Source organism: Musca domestica, unplaced genomic scaffold, assembly GCF_030504385.1.
Source record: "Musca domestica strain aabys unplaced genomic scaffold, Musca_domestica.polishedcontigs.V.1.1 167, whole genome shotgun sequence".
Taxonomy (NCBI): Eukaryota; Metazoa; Arthropoda; class Insecta; order Diptera; family Muscidae; genus Musca; species Musca domestica.
This window is the reverse complement of record NW_026712229.1, coordinates 1,260,811-1,277,538: the sequence shown is the minus strand read 5'-3', so window position 1 is coordinate 1,277,538 and position 16,728 is coordinate 1,260,811. Positions and strand designations below refer to the sequence as shown.

Here is a 16,728-nt window from a genome sequence, read left to right as displayed (position 1 = left end):
TAAGTTATTGCACTTTTTGGAATTTCAATGGCTTTACCCCGAGCACATTTTTCAATATTTGCCGAATGGAACATTGCAATACGTTCAGCTCACGAGCCATTTTGCGTCGACTGCGAAGCGTTTTTCGATGAAATCGCTTCATCGAACCATTTCTGCTGATGTTGCTGTTTTCTTCCGTCCACTTCCTTGACGTCGGGCTTCGCTACCAGTATCACGGTACGAGCGAGCGATGGTACGAGAGACACAAAAGATTTATTCACATTTAAATGCTGGAGTGCTCTAACGATAGCCACTTGTGGTTTTCCAGCCAAATGTAAAGAAATCACACTATCACGTTTGAATTCCATAACGAATAACTTTTTTTCTGGAAAATTCTTATCAAAGTTGCTTCTTTAAGCGCTTGTAAACAATATAATGAGCTGTCACTGGAATAATTTTAACAGTCGTCGGACAAGTGGCTTAGAAATGACAGCATTCTGAAGTTGGTTGCAGTTTTTTCATCTCTAGGCTGAATTCGGTCGGATGTGTCGAAATAAATTCCCTTTGGACGTATATTACTCATATGGCCACAAAAAAAAAATGGAATCGGACGAATAAATGTATGGGAGCTACATCTAAATTTGGACAGATTATCACAAATTTCAATCGGGCTTGTCTTTGTCAAAACGACTCCGAAGGGTCTATCTCGTTTCCTTTCCATGTTACAAACAAATGAACAAAGACATGATACCCTCTCCTCGGTGTGGTGTTGGGTATAAAAATTTTAAATCTAAAAAATCTAAGGGTAATGCTAAAGTGGTACTTGAAAGAATATTGACAATAAAATTAATGATTCATGGGAGATCATTGAAAGAAATTTCCAAAAAAAACAAAATATCAACTTAAATTTCCCGGGTCGAACTTTACTCTCCACCATATTAAAATAACTTGAAAATATCACAAAAAAAAATCCTTAAAAAAATACCTCTCAAATGATTCCCTTTATTTGGGGCCTTTACATAGACGCGGCCCTTCACAAATAATTTTTTGTCATAGGCTGTAGTACCGATTCCCAACTTCAAATACGAAATTTGAAACAATTCCGGTGAATAATGTTGCTAAAATGATAAAAATACCGAATATCGGGAGATATGGTTATATGTGGGCTACACGATTTTCAGTCCAATTACGAAATGTTGAACAATTCCGGTGAATAATGCCGCTAAAATCGTCAAAATACCGAATATCGGGAGTTACCGTTATATGGGGGCTATACGAAAACGTGGACCGTCATTGTCAATTTTTGATTCCAAATGTCCTGAGGACATTTTTGTCCAAGCATATATGATGTATGAAATATATGTAGGATATGTAATATGAGACCTGGGAAAGATTTTGCATCTATTTTCGTTTTTGCTTAATCATATTTTTTTATTCAAAATCGTTATTTCGACAAGCCTCACTTTTATCTGTAGCCACAGAAAAATTACCCTTTGTATAGAATATTTTGCAATTTTGGGAGTATGCAACCACAGTGTATTGTTTTTCCTGACATAAAGATAGGTAGGTGTTGGTCAAGGAAATTACACCAACCAACCAACATGTATAATAATTTAAAAATAAACCTTTATTAAAGGAGAAAAGGAAAAATTATGCAATGGGACACAAGTCACGTCAGTTCGTTCAGTTTATCCCGGTCTGGCATTTGAGAAGGTACATTCATTCTAGCGCTTTAATTTTTAATTGGAAACAAATTATTTTTTTTTAAACTCACAATTTCATAGAATATTCAATTGTTACTAATTTTGTCTGCTTTCTCTACTTCCAGACTTTAAACACAGCCGTGGTACAAATCTACAAAACCGAAGCTTCCGCTCACTCGCATTGGAAAAAGAAATACACCGGCGTTGTATGTTTTGTCAAAGATTGGGATTTACGTTCCTATTTTTTACGAGCATTTTGCCTGATCAAACATGAACTGATATGGGAGCATGAGCTGTACGATGCCATGAAAATAAATAAAGCGCGTTCGTTTCTGTTGACTTTTGAGGGACAGGTATGTGTGTGTGTGTGCTTTTGAGATGAAATTAATTATTTATTATTTTCTACCCCATCTCTATTTCCAGGATGGACATATCGCATTGAATTTTGTCTCCGAAGATGAATGTGACTCATTTTACCGGGCTGTGGATAAAACCATTGAAACAAGAAACCGTAAGAAATTAGGTTAGCTTTTGTTTTATGCTCTGCTTTTGTTGTTTGTTTGTGTTTTATTATTGTTATAAAAATATCTATTCAATAGCAATATTAGGTGATTAACCTCAAACATCGTTTGTTAACAATTTGTCGGAAAGTCCAAATTCTGTTTGGAAAGTAGCAAAGTGTGTTTGCATATTAGATATATTCATATCCACTTGGGTTTGGGTCTAAAAACATATTATTATGTATAATTTCATTGATTCCAAAAATCTATGCCCATTCATTCAATGCATTCGAATCTTTCTTGAATGTGTTATTACCCCAATCATGATCAAGCACAACATTAATATCGTTTTCGTCAAAGTTTCAATAATAACTCACCGATATAAAAATAAAACTTTCAACTGAGATAATTTTGTTTGTGGTCTATGTAATATTTTTATGAAATACAACCGTCTTGGATTTTCTTTGTTGCCCTGCCGCAGATATTTTGTTCTTGCAAAATAGTCAGGCTTAATTTTATTATTGTTGTGTACATAGCTAAAATCGTCTATATTTATTAGTGTAGAAGTCTGCCTTTTTTTACAAAAACAAAACAACTACGATATCAAAAACCAGTAAAGAAAGTCTTAAAGTCGGGCGGGGCCGACTTTGTGATACCCTACACCACTTTGCTAATTTAGTAGAGCTCCACATAACAATTAAAAGTTTTTATGGGAGAATTCAATCATACACGCTATGCTTATAATTATAATTTAAAGTTCAAAGGACTAAATATGCCAAGCGTTTGTATCTTTTAAATTCGGAATTTTATTGCCCATTTGGTGCACAATTAATTTGAAATCGGATAAAGATATATATGGGAGCTATATCCAAATCTGAACCGATCTTGATAAAATTTTGCAAAGATATTTCTGAGCTGTATTTGATATATTTCCCTGAATATCGTTGTTACGGAGTGCATATTACGGCTATGGGTAACAAATATAACAAATCGGATGAATAATATATATGGAAGCTATAGCTATATCTGAACCGATCTTTACCAAATTTGATATATTAGCTTCTAGACTCAATTCGGTCGTAAGTGCCAAATTCCATCCCATTTGGACAAATATTAGACGTTTGGTGCACAATAAAAAGTAAATCGGACGAAGTTATATATGGGAGCTATATCCAAATCTGAACCGATCTCGATAAAATTTAGCAAATGTATTTTTGAGCTGTATTTGATATTTTTCCCCAAATATTGTTGTTGCAGAGTGCATATTACGGCTGCGGAGGGCAAAAATAACAAATTGGATGAACGATATATATGGGAGCTATAGCTATATCTGAACCGATTTCGATCAAATTTGGCATACTTATTTTCAGGCCTAATTTGGGTGTATACGCAAAATTCCATACAGTTCAGGCTGATATTACACGTTTGGTGCACAATAAAAAGCAACTCGGACGAAGATATATATGGGAGTTATATGTAAATTTTGACCGATTATCTCCAATTTCAATAGGGTTCGTCCTTGGACCAAACAAATGATCTGTGCAAAATTTCATCTGGATCGGGCAATAAATACGACCTGTACTTTGTTTACAAAAATACATGGACAGACGGACAGACGGACGGACATGCATAAATCGACTCAGAATGTGATTCTATGCAGATCATCAAAATTAACTATGGGTCTATCTCGTTTCCTTTTGCCTGTTACAAACAAATGCACAAAGACATAATACCCTGACCACCTTGTGGTGTAGGGTATAATAAATAAATGTCAACCTTGTTCTATTTATAGGCTAGGCACCGTCAAAGAAAGGTTTTTGTTATATCAAACAAAACGAATATGCTAGTTATGCTGATTTCATTTTCCTAGAGAAAGCATAGCAGTGCAGAAATGTTTATAAGAGCGGTTGTAAGATTTAGTTTAGTTCTATTGAGCTTTCAATCCTCACTTTGGTATAAACAAGTTAAACAGTATCAGTCAGTTTCGCCGACAGCTGTATGCCCCCAGACTTGAGTTATGATTATTCAAACTATTGACCATTTATGGGGGAGGTTCCGAAGCAATTGGTCCATTTTGACCAATTCGTATCTGACCTAAGACTGATATAAATATTACATCGTACCAGATTTGGACTACTTCGAATACTTCCTATACTTTATATGAGATATGTGTACATTTTTAGAAGTATTTTTTAGAGTATTCCATTATCAAATTTCATCTAATACATAAAAAATATAAGTATGTGCAAAATTTGAAGGAAATTAAAAGCAATTTTATGCACAATCATAAATTCCGATAAATAACATATTCATATCAGATTTCTGGTTTAAAGAAATATTTAAATATAGCAAGTTATAAAGAATCAAGAAAAGAATAAAGAAATAAATATTGAAAATTGCGACCCTTTGTGGGTGAAGTACCTGAAGGGGTTGGCAGATATATATCATCTTCACAACAGATCCTGCTTTAGTAAAAATAAAAAAATTTCGACCTTTTGTGGGGCAGGTACCAGAAGGAGTGGATCGATATATTCCATCTTAACACCAGACCTTGGGTTAATAAAATTATTGGGATGCGTGAAATTTGAAGACAAGCGGACTCTTAAATCACATTTTATAAGAGTTGTAATTATTAAGAAATTGTAACCTTTGTGGGGAAGGCACTTGATATTGGACCGATATTGTCCATTGTCCATTCGCACCTGACCTGATTTGCAAAGTTGGAGCAAAATAGGATCATCGGTTCTCTTTATGTGCAAAAAATATATTTTTTGAAAATTTCAAAATTTGGTGGGGGAGGTACCAGAAGGAGTGAACTGATATTGTCCATCTTCTAACTTAATATAAGTTTGGACCAAATCGGACACTCCCTTCGAGAGTTATCGTGCCCAGCAGCCAGCCAGACAGAGGGACATCGCTAGATTGACTTCAAATGTCCAGAAACCGATTTGATTCAAAGAGACCTAGGGCCTAAAACCGTTTTTTCGACTAGGCACGTTTTGACCGTATCAAATGATATATAGCCTCTCTAGCCATATGGCTGAGGGTATAAAAATTGTTGTCATGGGAGTTGTTTTTTTTTTATAACTCCTGTTGAGAATATCTCCAGAGAAACAACATTGACAAGTATGGGTGTCTTTCCGAAAGCACGGTACTTCCTGTCTTTCCCCATTTTAAACAATCCGTTGGACTATTGTGTATGGAGTATTTCGGACAGCAAGGTTGGCTCTAAAAAAACCAATGTGTCGGTCACCTAAAGCAAGCGCTTCGCGTGTGACGGTTTCATTGGCCGTTTGAAGGCCATAATTCGTGACAAAGGTGACCAATTCGAACAAATCTAAACTTGTTCTAAAATTTGATGCTATTTCCGACATTTTTTGCTTTCATTCAATAAAATTAAAAAAAAAAATGTAAAAATTATGATGTTTGACTATGTTGCAGTTTTTTTTATCTCACCCTGTATATTATAATAAAAAAAATAAATTCTCTCTAAACCTTTTCAATATATAAAGCGTGTAAGTACAAATCTGTGTAGCTGTCTTCCGCAATGCTTCTATTAAATGTTAAACTTTCAAGTTAATTAGTTATCACTAATGTTATATGGACCCCATGAAAACAGTTACATACGTCCCCACATCCATTTATGTCGTTCACGTATCTAACAATGTTCATAATTTCAAATATATTACATTCATGTGGCTACATGTTGCTAAAAACATTATCAAGAAAAAAAAAACAAAATTTTAACTTTTCTCCCATTGTTTCAGAAAAACGCAATAAACGAAAATCGCAAATGGCTCCTTCCGCTCCACTAGCACCATTGCCCAAAGAACCTGATTCAAATACTGTACAGCTGCGTAACAATGCCTCCAAAATTGGTACTATCAATTTTACCCCAGCCCCAGCTCCGGTGCAGCCAACATCGAAACATCTGTTCTCTTCGCTGTCGTCGTCTTCCAATAACAAAAAACAAAAACCCAAAGTTAATAAATGTGATATTGGTGCACCGACCAATTTCCGTCACGTTTCACACGTCGGCTGGGATGATGATAAGGGCTTCGATTGTCAGGGCGATGAAAACGATGAAGTTCTAACGCAATTCTTTGCCAAGGCTGGCGTATCGAAACACCAGCTTAGCGATCGTGATACAAGGGCTTTCATCTATGATTTTATACAGAATCAAAATGTTTTGGATATTGTGAAACAGGAGAATGTGGAGAAACCAAAAACAACAATAGCTGCGGCACCCCCACCACCGCCACCAACAAGACATCACCATCATCATGTAAGTTGTTGCTACTAATTATAAAAAAATACAACTTGGTTAAATAAATTATTTCTTTCCAATGTTGTTTGTTAAGGCTCAAAATGGCAATACTACGACTTCAACAACAACAACATCAATACCAAGATCTGCACCTCCGCCACCAGCTAGACAACCTCCACCACCAGTACCTACAACAGTGCCTGGTCTTTCAAGAGCTCCTGCGCCACCCTCTAGACCACCACCACCTCCAGCTCCTAGTACAGCACCGGTAAGTTAATGATTTTATCTTTTGCAGGTTTGGGGACCGTTAATAATAATTTGTTTGTTTTCGTTTTCTCTCAACAGCCACCACCTCCTCCACCACCAGCGGCTTCATTTGCACCTCCACCACCGCCACCACCTCCGGCTATGGGTGAAGTACCCTCAATTACAACAACGCATGTTAAAACTGAAACTAAAGCTCCATCTAGTTTACCGCCAATATCTGATACACGTAGTGAACTTATGGATAGCATACGTAAAGGCGTACAACTTAAGGTAAAACATTTTGTTGTGTACCATACAAATTCATTTTGATTTGTTTATATATCTGTTAAAAGTTTAGAAACTTATTCTTGAAAAATCACACATTCTTGAAAAATCTACAAATGTATGGTAGTAGCCATAACTTTGACTCAGAGAGATAATCTTCAGTTCTACTATAGAGGATATAATGTCTTAACGCTCTGCAGACAATAGAAGAGTTCTAGGACTTTAATAGACGCTTTATTTTCTTAAACCACACTTAAATCTTCAGCACATTATTACAACAAATTTTTTTCATACGTAATGATTTGTTTGTGGTAGTCAATATAAACTACCAATTTGAACGCTATGATCCGTCGTATATTCGGTTGTATTAAATCTGCTTTTAGGGTTCTGCTTAGACATCCTGTATCACACGCTAATCTGCTTTGTCTAGGCGACGTTCTTCAACTGTAATTGGGAGGTGGACTTCGAGGACAACATTTATGCTGTTGTGCTTGACTACATGGGTGGCTGCATCAGTGTTAATTCTATTAAGGCATGCCTGATAGACTTCCTGATCCGGAAGGTCTTTTTTTAAAACGTTGCACCTCCCTCTATGTGTGCGGGACTTCTATCCACAATATAATGGTTTGAATGACACCCACTGTAACATCCAAGTAGACTTAAGAGAGAACTAACGTCTTCTTATGTAAATGATCTACTGGTGTCTACTTGTTGCATTTCTCAGGAGGGCATTGTCCATTGGACAAGTGCTGCCGGCAAGAGACTTGAAAGCCTGGTTTCTACTTCCTATATTATTGCAGACCGCTGTGGTATTCGCGGATAACTTAAAAAGTCTATCGAATATTATAACTAAAGCCTTGGGGTCGAAACATATAACTAAAACCTGACTTTAGTTCAGGAAAATCGGCTCATTTTCCAGGCTTCGGTAAAGATTTGGGCGCTTAACGACTGGTTGAGAAATGTCAATACCGCAAAGTGGTCTACATCCGTACCATTCTCTATTGTGATCCATCAGACTTCGGCACAGGACAATTAAGTTTATATTAAAGCATATCTTCACGTTATTTTAAAAAAGGAAATCATTGGATTGCCTCTGTTCTAAGATTAGTGATGTACCCCAATCGTATAGAGATTTATCTCGTTTGTTGGTTATCCTTCCCCAAAAGAAGCGGTGTCACAATCAATTATGAGTTGCCCTCAACATTCCAATTTATCTTGGTCTGATAAATCGGTTTTCGGCAGGAAGAGAAATATGAAAAGAGTAACTTTTAAAGCATGCTTCCATCCTCACTATCTATCCGTGTATCTATCTCCGCAGCCGCACAGCAGTTCCTCTACATGGGCATAGTCTATTTTTGTTTTCGTGTAGAAAAGGAGGTGTTCTGTGACCGCCTTCTTTCCCTCTAATAAAAGTAAAAAAAACGTTAACTTTTATGCATATTATTAAGGCCACAAAATATTTTTAAACATTTTTCTGAGCCACGGCTCTATCGGGACAATATATGTGGATTTTGAAAGCACTTTATTCTGAGCGACTGTCAGACCCAAATTTTGAGGCATATTTTGAATCCACTGCGTGGCTTAAAAATGCTCAAAATATGGATTTTCAAAAATTTTCTGAGCCAGGGTCTAGAAAATGCAAATTTTTACAACATTTTTTCTGAGCCAATGCCAATAAACTTGGAATTTTTAAGAAATCTTTTCAGAGGTAATTTCCATCAATTGCCAGACCATTAGACGAGGTATTTTTACGGAAGAAATTTCAGACCGAAATATTTGAATTTCTGAGCATTTTGCAGAAAAACATAGATTTGAAATAAAATGTTCGCAGTTACTTTCATGACAATAAACGTGAATTAATAAGAATTGCTGAAAGGAGCTTTCAGAGCAAATAACTAATATTTTTTGTAATGTTTCTGCTTCTTATGTTTTTTTCCGGAAGGACATTCTTGTCAATAAGTTAAGTAAATTTTCTAGAGGTTTTTTAGTTCAGAAAACGTGGATATTTTTTCTGGAGGGCTTTTTACTAAATTTCAAAAGGCGAGTTTTCACAGCTCATAACTTTGACATTCGGCCGAACTACATATTTCAGATGCAGACATTCCCTACACCCGGGAAGATAATTACCCGGGGAGGATCTTCAACAGAAGCCATTGATTACATCGAAGGTAACTTAGGTGGCATATTTCATTGTGGCTTTGCTGCAATAGTTGGCGTTAGTAGTGGAAAATATGTCTTGTCACCATAACATGACATAGCATTATGTTATAATCTAACAATCCTGACGTTTTTATAAGGACTTCGCTGATTTTTACGGAAATTCTCTGGAATAGATTTTTGAGTCCATATCTATCATTCCTGATGTTTTTTTTTTCGGATTTCCTTCATTTTTTTTTTTTTTTTTTTTTTTTTTTTTGGCAATCTCAGAAGAATTTATATTCCCTCCTATGTCTCTAATGCATTTTTACCATGACGACGGCCATCTATTGCCTGATAGAAAAATTAATCGGCCCTATGCATTTTGTCCAACTTTCATTGTATTATGTCTTTGCTTAGGGTGCGTTGTTTGCGAACACTTCCTTTTCCTACTCTATTGTCTTTGGGTTATCAATGCTGCTGTTTGGCTATTAGTCTTCTAACAGAAGAAGCAAATGCAGATGTTTGTGGTGTACAGACATAGCATAGTAGGGACATATCGCACCTCGTGATGGTAAAATGTACCTTCATATAATCATATTATAATATTTGTACTTAAATTTCATATAGGGACATATCGCATCTCGTGATGGGGGTAAAATGGACCTTCACATAGTCACATTATAATATTTGTATTTAAATGTCATGATTATGCCATTACGAACATGAACGTTTATTTCACAATTCATTTTTATTTTTTTTTCTCTTTACAGAAAGTGGACACATCAGCCCTTAGCACTGGCAGTGGCGATTCACATGGCGACCTTATGTCTGAAATTCGTATGGGCTTTGAACTTAAACCGGCTAGTAGTCGTGAAATTCCTTCAAATCGTGCCAGCGATGAACATGTCTCTGGTACCGATGCATTGGCTGATGCTCTGAGAAGAGCATTATTAGATCGGGGTCGTGTAATGCAATCATCTGATGATGAATCCGAATCATCGGGTAATGATGATGAGTGGGACGATTAAATTTATTAATTGGCATAGCCACTTTAAAACAACAACAACAACAAATAATAATAATAATGAAATAAAATGCATGACCAAAGGTGGGCAAATGGGGTTTATTACAAGTCGGGTATGTGTTATTGTAATAATGTTGTTCAATTTTTTCCAATTACTAATACCAAATTTTACAATATGGCTGCCTCTCTTTCAATGATAACAAATGAAAAAACAATATGAAAAACAAAACAAAAGAAAATGAAACGAATTCATTTAAACAATACAATATATATATTTTTTTTTGTAAGAAACTGTGTACTATATTTTACAATTTAATTTTGTATAAAGTGCGCGTACGTCAAAGACATAATTAAGTTCTGCATACGTTTAATTAAAAACTACCTTTTTTTTGTTGTAAATCTCTAATGCATTTTGTGTTTTGGGGTGGAGGATCATAAACTTCACCCTAGAAAAAAAAAGTAACGTTCATCTTCTTCGACATCTTTGTGTAGATTTAATATATAATTTTAAGTAAAACAGTCTAAAAATATTCTTTTAATTTAAAGAAAAAAAAATACTATTAAATAACATACAATTTAAATGGAAAAATTATCTAAAATCCATGGTACTGAAAGTGAATGGTTAACAGTTTAAGATAATACAATAATGGTATTTAGTTAAATACACTGTGTGCATATAAAAAATCGTATCTACTTCTTAAGTGAAGAAGTTTGAATTCTTCCACACAATGGAATGTGTGATGATGTGTTTTGAAATTTACACTTTACCACAGGAAAGTGAACGCTTCAAATCAGGCTTTTTTCTGAAGTATCTGCAATGCAATGCTATTTTAGACACAGTGAAAAAAAAACATTGTTTTTTAAAATTGCTTTTATTAATATTCCGTAATTTGTGTACGTTTTTCTTTCTCTTTAATTAGTTTTAAATAGAATTCTAGTCTTTTAAAAAAAGTATTGTTTATAGTGTAAACGCTAAAATATACACACCTACACACACACACATAAAATATTGATCTTGTATTTTCCGATGACATAAATACTCCATTTTACATACCTTAATATATACATAGTATATATGAGATTGGAAATTTTATTTTAATCATGCATATCCACTTCCTTCGGCTCAATTATCAAATAAATAAATGAAGGATGAATTCCAAAAAAAAAAGCAAAACAACAATGACCATAAACCACAAAAACGAAACATACATACATATACATATATCACTACCATTGCCCAGCAATTCAAAAGAAAAAAAACGAAACAAAACAAAATTAATAATCAAATTACAACTACTATATATCTAAATCTATATTTATGCAATGTATAAAAAATAAACACTTCTGTTCTCTTCTATTCTATTCTTTCTTCCTTTTTTTTTAATTTTAAATTAGTAACAATTGTGCCAAATACAAATGAAAATAGAAACCATAACTAAACAAAAAAATGGAAAATTATAGAATTACAAAAGAAAATACTATTAAAAAAAAAAACAAAAACAATATACATCACATCTTATATAAGTAACAAGGAACAACAAATAACAAATAGTAATTGTAACTGTTCTTTTTCCATGTATTTAAATTTCAAACATATTATAGTGTAAAAAAAAAACAAAGCAAAAAACAAATGTCAAATAGTCAAATAATAAAATCACTATCATAACTACAAACCCTAACAAGTTATAGGAACAAAGTTTTATTAGGTATACAAAAAAAAAAAAGAAAAATGTTCTACACAACATATTCCTTTATAACTATATATATTGCAAACAGAATAATAATGTTATTTAAAATAACATCTTTTAAAATCAATAATAAATTGCAAAACAAAAAAAGTATTTATGGAACAATTTTTTTTTTCTAAATGTTTAACAAAATGTCTCTGGAAGCCTTTGTCATTTCTCTTTCAACATCGCGAAATATTTGCCTGGGACCCCATTATTTTAAAGAAGGTGATCGATTCATCGAAAGTAAATATTAAAAAATATAAACATTTTATTCTAAAAGTGGAAAAGATTAGTCTATGCGATACAAAGAAATATGGTGCAATATGTACAGATGAGGTGTATATGAACTGATAGATACAAAGTGACTCACGTGTCATCAATAAAACAATATCATTAGGAAGATATTCGTTATGTTATTTTGCACCTTTATACCCACACTGTCTCAGCCTCAACTTTAAATCAGCTAATTTTGGAAAAAAAAAATTTAGCCATGTACTTACTTTTTATACCCTCCACCAAAGTATGAAGAGTATATTAAGTTGGCCATTCCGTTTGTAACTCCTCGAAATAATAATTTATATTCTTGATCAGTATAAGCCTTTATATCGATTTCACTTCGCAAAACTATAAAAATACAGATCTGAGACTATGCCCGCTTTCTGTCAGAATTATTCAAAATTATGTGCAAAAAAATTGATTTCATTTATTATATATTTTCCATATTTTTAAAATAAAGAAATATTTGGATATTCCTTAAAAAATATGATACAAACAGTCCAATCTTTCAATTGCATGGCAAAACTGGCAAATATCTGTAGAACCCGCATCGTAATATACGTTTTTTCCATTCACTGATTTTGAAAATATTTTTTCTTCAATTTTCAAAACAATAAATACAATATACAAATAAATACAATACAATCCTCTACCTTACCTTTTCATTGTTCCTTGGATTTAACCATGGCCGTCTGTGGAAATCACTCTAGCTCCCGAACGACATGAAGTAGGCTGACGAATTTTTCGTATTGAAAATGGGCTATATATTTTGAAATAGCTCCGCAATATTTAATGTATTTTGGCGGTTTTAGTCATATTTTTAAAAAAGAATTTGCGGTAATTTTTCAATTTGGGAACTTTTTTGAAAGGACCTCATAGCTGGACCCCCAATATTCGCTATTTTGATGATTTGTGTCACATTTTTCACCCATATTCTATCAAATTTACTATTTGGAGTTCGTAATGGATACTACCTCCACTGGCAGAAAATTTCATATACACAGGTCCACGTACTTCGTATAGCCCCATATAACGATACCTCCCAATATTCTGTATTTTGATGATTTAAGCTACACTTTTCAGAGGAATTATTTCAAGTTTACTTCCTATGACAAAAAAAATTGGTCAGTGCAGATCCACGACTTCGCATAGCCCCACCTATAACGATTTTTCGGTATTTTGATGATTTTAGCTACAATCTTCAAGAAAATGATCTCAAATTTGGTATTTAGTTTTTATCGCCTCATTGGCAGATGAGGTCCAAGTTTTCTTATAGTCCCACATAACTGTAAGACCTGATATTCGGAAATTTGAAAGTTCCGTTGAAATGGTGGAGAGTTTTAAAGGTTCGCCCCGGCCTTTATACCTGTAAAATAACACTCTGGTCTGGAAGTTTGTTTTGATGTGATACGAAAAATCTACCATTGTTCATTTCTCTTGATGCTCCAATATTCAGGTGTTAATATGTTTCATGTCTCGTGAAGCTTCCAAGTCCATTACACCTTCAAGAATTTGAGTGTCTTCTTATTTCCCAACATTCAACGCATGGATGTTTTTATTTACGTTTTCCAGCAAAATTTCTTATACTTGCTGCTGACTGGCTGTTAATGTTTAGATGTCCACAATTCTATCCACCAACTTCGTGAATAAAATTATCCTGCTGCCATACCTTTTTTCAGCACCTCTTATCTTAAGTTTGTTTTGAAGTAGTACAGTTTTTGTACCTTCGATAACCTGGAGATTTCATTCATCATCTTTTTAAATAGCCTTGCACTTTTTTAAGGCCATCTATTTAGCGTATAATCCTTTGCCTTTACGATAATTGCGGTATGCAAATAGTACCCTCAAAACGTAGTGTTGGGGGGCGTAAAAATTTAGAGAATTTACAATTCAAAATTGTAAGTCAAATTGAAAAAATCGCATCCGATAAAAAATATGACAAAAATTTGAAAAAAGATATTCACTTTTTATTGGCATATTTTTCCGCGATTTTCTTAGATTTTATCGTATTCTGGCAAGAGACCATTCCGAATTGATGGAAATTGTGAAAATCGGACCAGAGGTTCTTGATTTATAAGCTGAATAAATACGATCAATTCTTTTACATATATATTTCACCTATTTTGCTATATATCCGATTTCTTGGCTATTGGCATCACTGTAATGGTCAGAAGTGATCTTTTAATGTATTTGTAATTTGGCTGAGATTGAAAATATTCGCGGTTTAGTGGACATTTTCCTATTTTCTTACATAAAAGTTAGGGTCTATTTTACCCACTAATTATTGTCCGATGGCCGCCCAAAATTGGTAGATTTCTGCCCACTCCTAAACTCTAACTCCATGTAAATTTTCGCATCGATTGGTTCATAATTGTGGCCTATAGAACAACTGCAAAATCAGGAAATTTTTCTGTTTTTGGTCCATTTCAACCCCTAAATATCGTGCGATCATCTCCAAAAACTATAGGGTTCTAGGAGGATCGGTTCATAATTGCAACCTGTAGCTTGATTACAAATTAACATGGACAGACGAACAGATGGACGGACGGACATACATAGCTAGATCGACTCAGGAAGATCCATATATACTTTCGTATGTGGGAAACCAATATTTCGAGGTGTTACATAATTTTTGGCCCAATCAAACTTATAATACCCCCAACTCATAGTGTTGTAGGCAATAAAAAGAATCCCTAAATTAAAGAAAACAAGTAAAAATATTAAGTTCGTCCGCAAATACCAATTTTTAGACATATTCGCTGAAAAATGTGGCAAAAATCATCAAAATACCGAATATCGAGAGGTTCTTCTATATGGGGCTATACAAAAATGTGGACCTATAAATACAATGTTTCGCCAACGGAGCTTGAACCCATTAGGACCCATAAATAAACATTTTTAGACAAATTCACGAAGAAATGTGGCAAAAATCATCAAAATACCGAATATCGTGAGGTACCGTTATATGGGAGCTATACCAAAGCCTGGACCTATACATACAATCTTTCGCCACCGGAGCTAAAATCCATTATGACAAATAAATACCAATTATGACCAATAAATACCAATTTTTAAGCAAATCCGCGAAAAAAATGTGATAAAAAAACCATCAAAATACCGAATATTGGGCGGTACCGTTATATGGGGACTGTACCAAAACGTGAACCAATACATACAATATTTTGCCACCAATGCTAGAGCTTATTATGACAACAAATACCAATTTTTAGGCAAATCGGTGAAAAAATGTGGCAAAAATCATCAAAATAGCGAATATCGGAAGATCCCGCTATATGGGGACTATACGAAAACGTGGACCGATATATCTTATTTTCAATACCAACCATCCTGGACATAATACGCTCTACGTCAAATACAGACAGGCAGACGGATATCGTCGAATCGACTTAGAATTTTATGCTGATTATGAATATATATACTTTTATGGGGTCTACAACGAATATTTAGGGATGTTAATAAATATACTCTCCTTTCCAAGGTGGAGTGAATAAAAATGACCTTGTGTACGAATAGTAGAGAAAGAGGGTGAATTGTGAAGTACAAATAATAGCGGTAAAGCACGGTTAATAGAGGTCCAAATTCAAAAGCCATGTCCTATGATTGTATAATCGTAACTCGCGCACTATAATGGCGCCCAACGTGGGGTCCTTTAAATTCTTATACGTTATATGGTCCTTTAAATTCTTATATTTTCTGCGGATGTAGATGTTGTTGCCAGATATATGTGTTACTGTGTGTTGTCCTATGTGCAATGTCAACTATTCTTAATGTTCTTGAACTTATATGTGATTTGTTTAACCAGCTAAGTAGCTAGAATTCCTAAACATTACTAAAACGCCTTAGTCCGCATAATAGGGTGTAGGCTCTCCCTGCTTTATGGAGAGGTGGCCCACTCGGTCGGTAGGGCCGGGCAAAAGTGGCATTTTTGGAGTTGAAAAAAATTGACGTGTCAAGATTGGGTAAGCCAAATATGGGAAAAAGGTGACGAAGTTCTCTGGTTATGGTTGTATGTCCTGTAATTTTAGTTTTAGCATTTTCTGGTAATAGTACCAAAACTAGAAAAAAATATATTTGCCATGGCTGAGCTAATTAGAAGCCAACCCATTGAAATGCATAGATTCAACGAATATAGCGTGTTTTCAGCCAACAGACCTTTCAGAAGTGCAGTGCGATTATGCTATCCAGTGTTGGCAGCGAAAATTGACTTTATATCCAGAACATTGTTGTGTCTCTCAAAGTGATTGTACCATTAAAACAATAAGGAAACCAAACAGATTTTTTAGGATATACTCATACCCAAAACAAAACCTAATAAAACTTTGTATCTCATACTTGTGTGCGTGTCTTTAATTTGTCTTCTATATGTGTACATATATATTTTTTTTACATGTATGAAAATGTGCCTGTGTAACATTTTCTCTGTTGACATCTGTTACAAGAAAAATAAACATTAAATATATAGCGAAACTATATACCTATAGATATGTACGACCATAAATTAATACTACTATCTACATAATTATTTTCGAAAACCAAAAAGAATATATAATGGTGGACC

The 16,728-nt window shown here is 34.2% G+C and overlaps 1 protein-coding gene across 4 annotated transcripts in view; it reads left to right on the top strand.

Annotated features, from left to right (window-relative positions):
* Positions 1-11,816, top strand: part of LOC101891727 (actin nucleation-promoting factor WASL) — a 41,101-nt gene extending 29,285 nt beyond the window's left edge. For 3 of the 4 annotated variants that reach the window (XM_059120318.1, XM_011297103.3, XM_059120319.1), the window contains exons 3-8: positions 1,808-2,035; positions 2,106-2,205; positions 5,950-6,467; positions 6,544-6,717; positions 6,795-6,986; positions 9,890-11,816. In XM_059120318.1, coding sequence (XP_058976301.1) covers positions 1,808-2,035; positions 2,106-2,205; positions 5,950-6,467; positions 6,544-6,717; positions 6,795-6,986; positions 9,890-10,147 — 1,470 coding nt within the window. In that variant the 3' untranslated portion in view covers positions 10,148-11,816. The remainder of the gene's footprint in view (positions 1-1,807; positions 2,036-2,105; positions 2,206-5,949; positions 6,468-6,543; positions 6,718-6,794; positions 6,987-9,889) is intronic. The other variant, XM_011297106.3, reaches the window with a different exon arrangement.
* Positions 11,817-16,728: the final 4,912 nt, after the last annotated feature.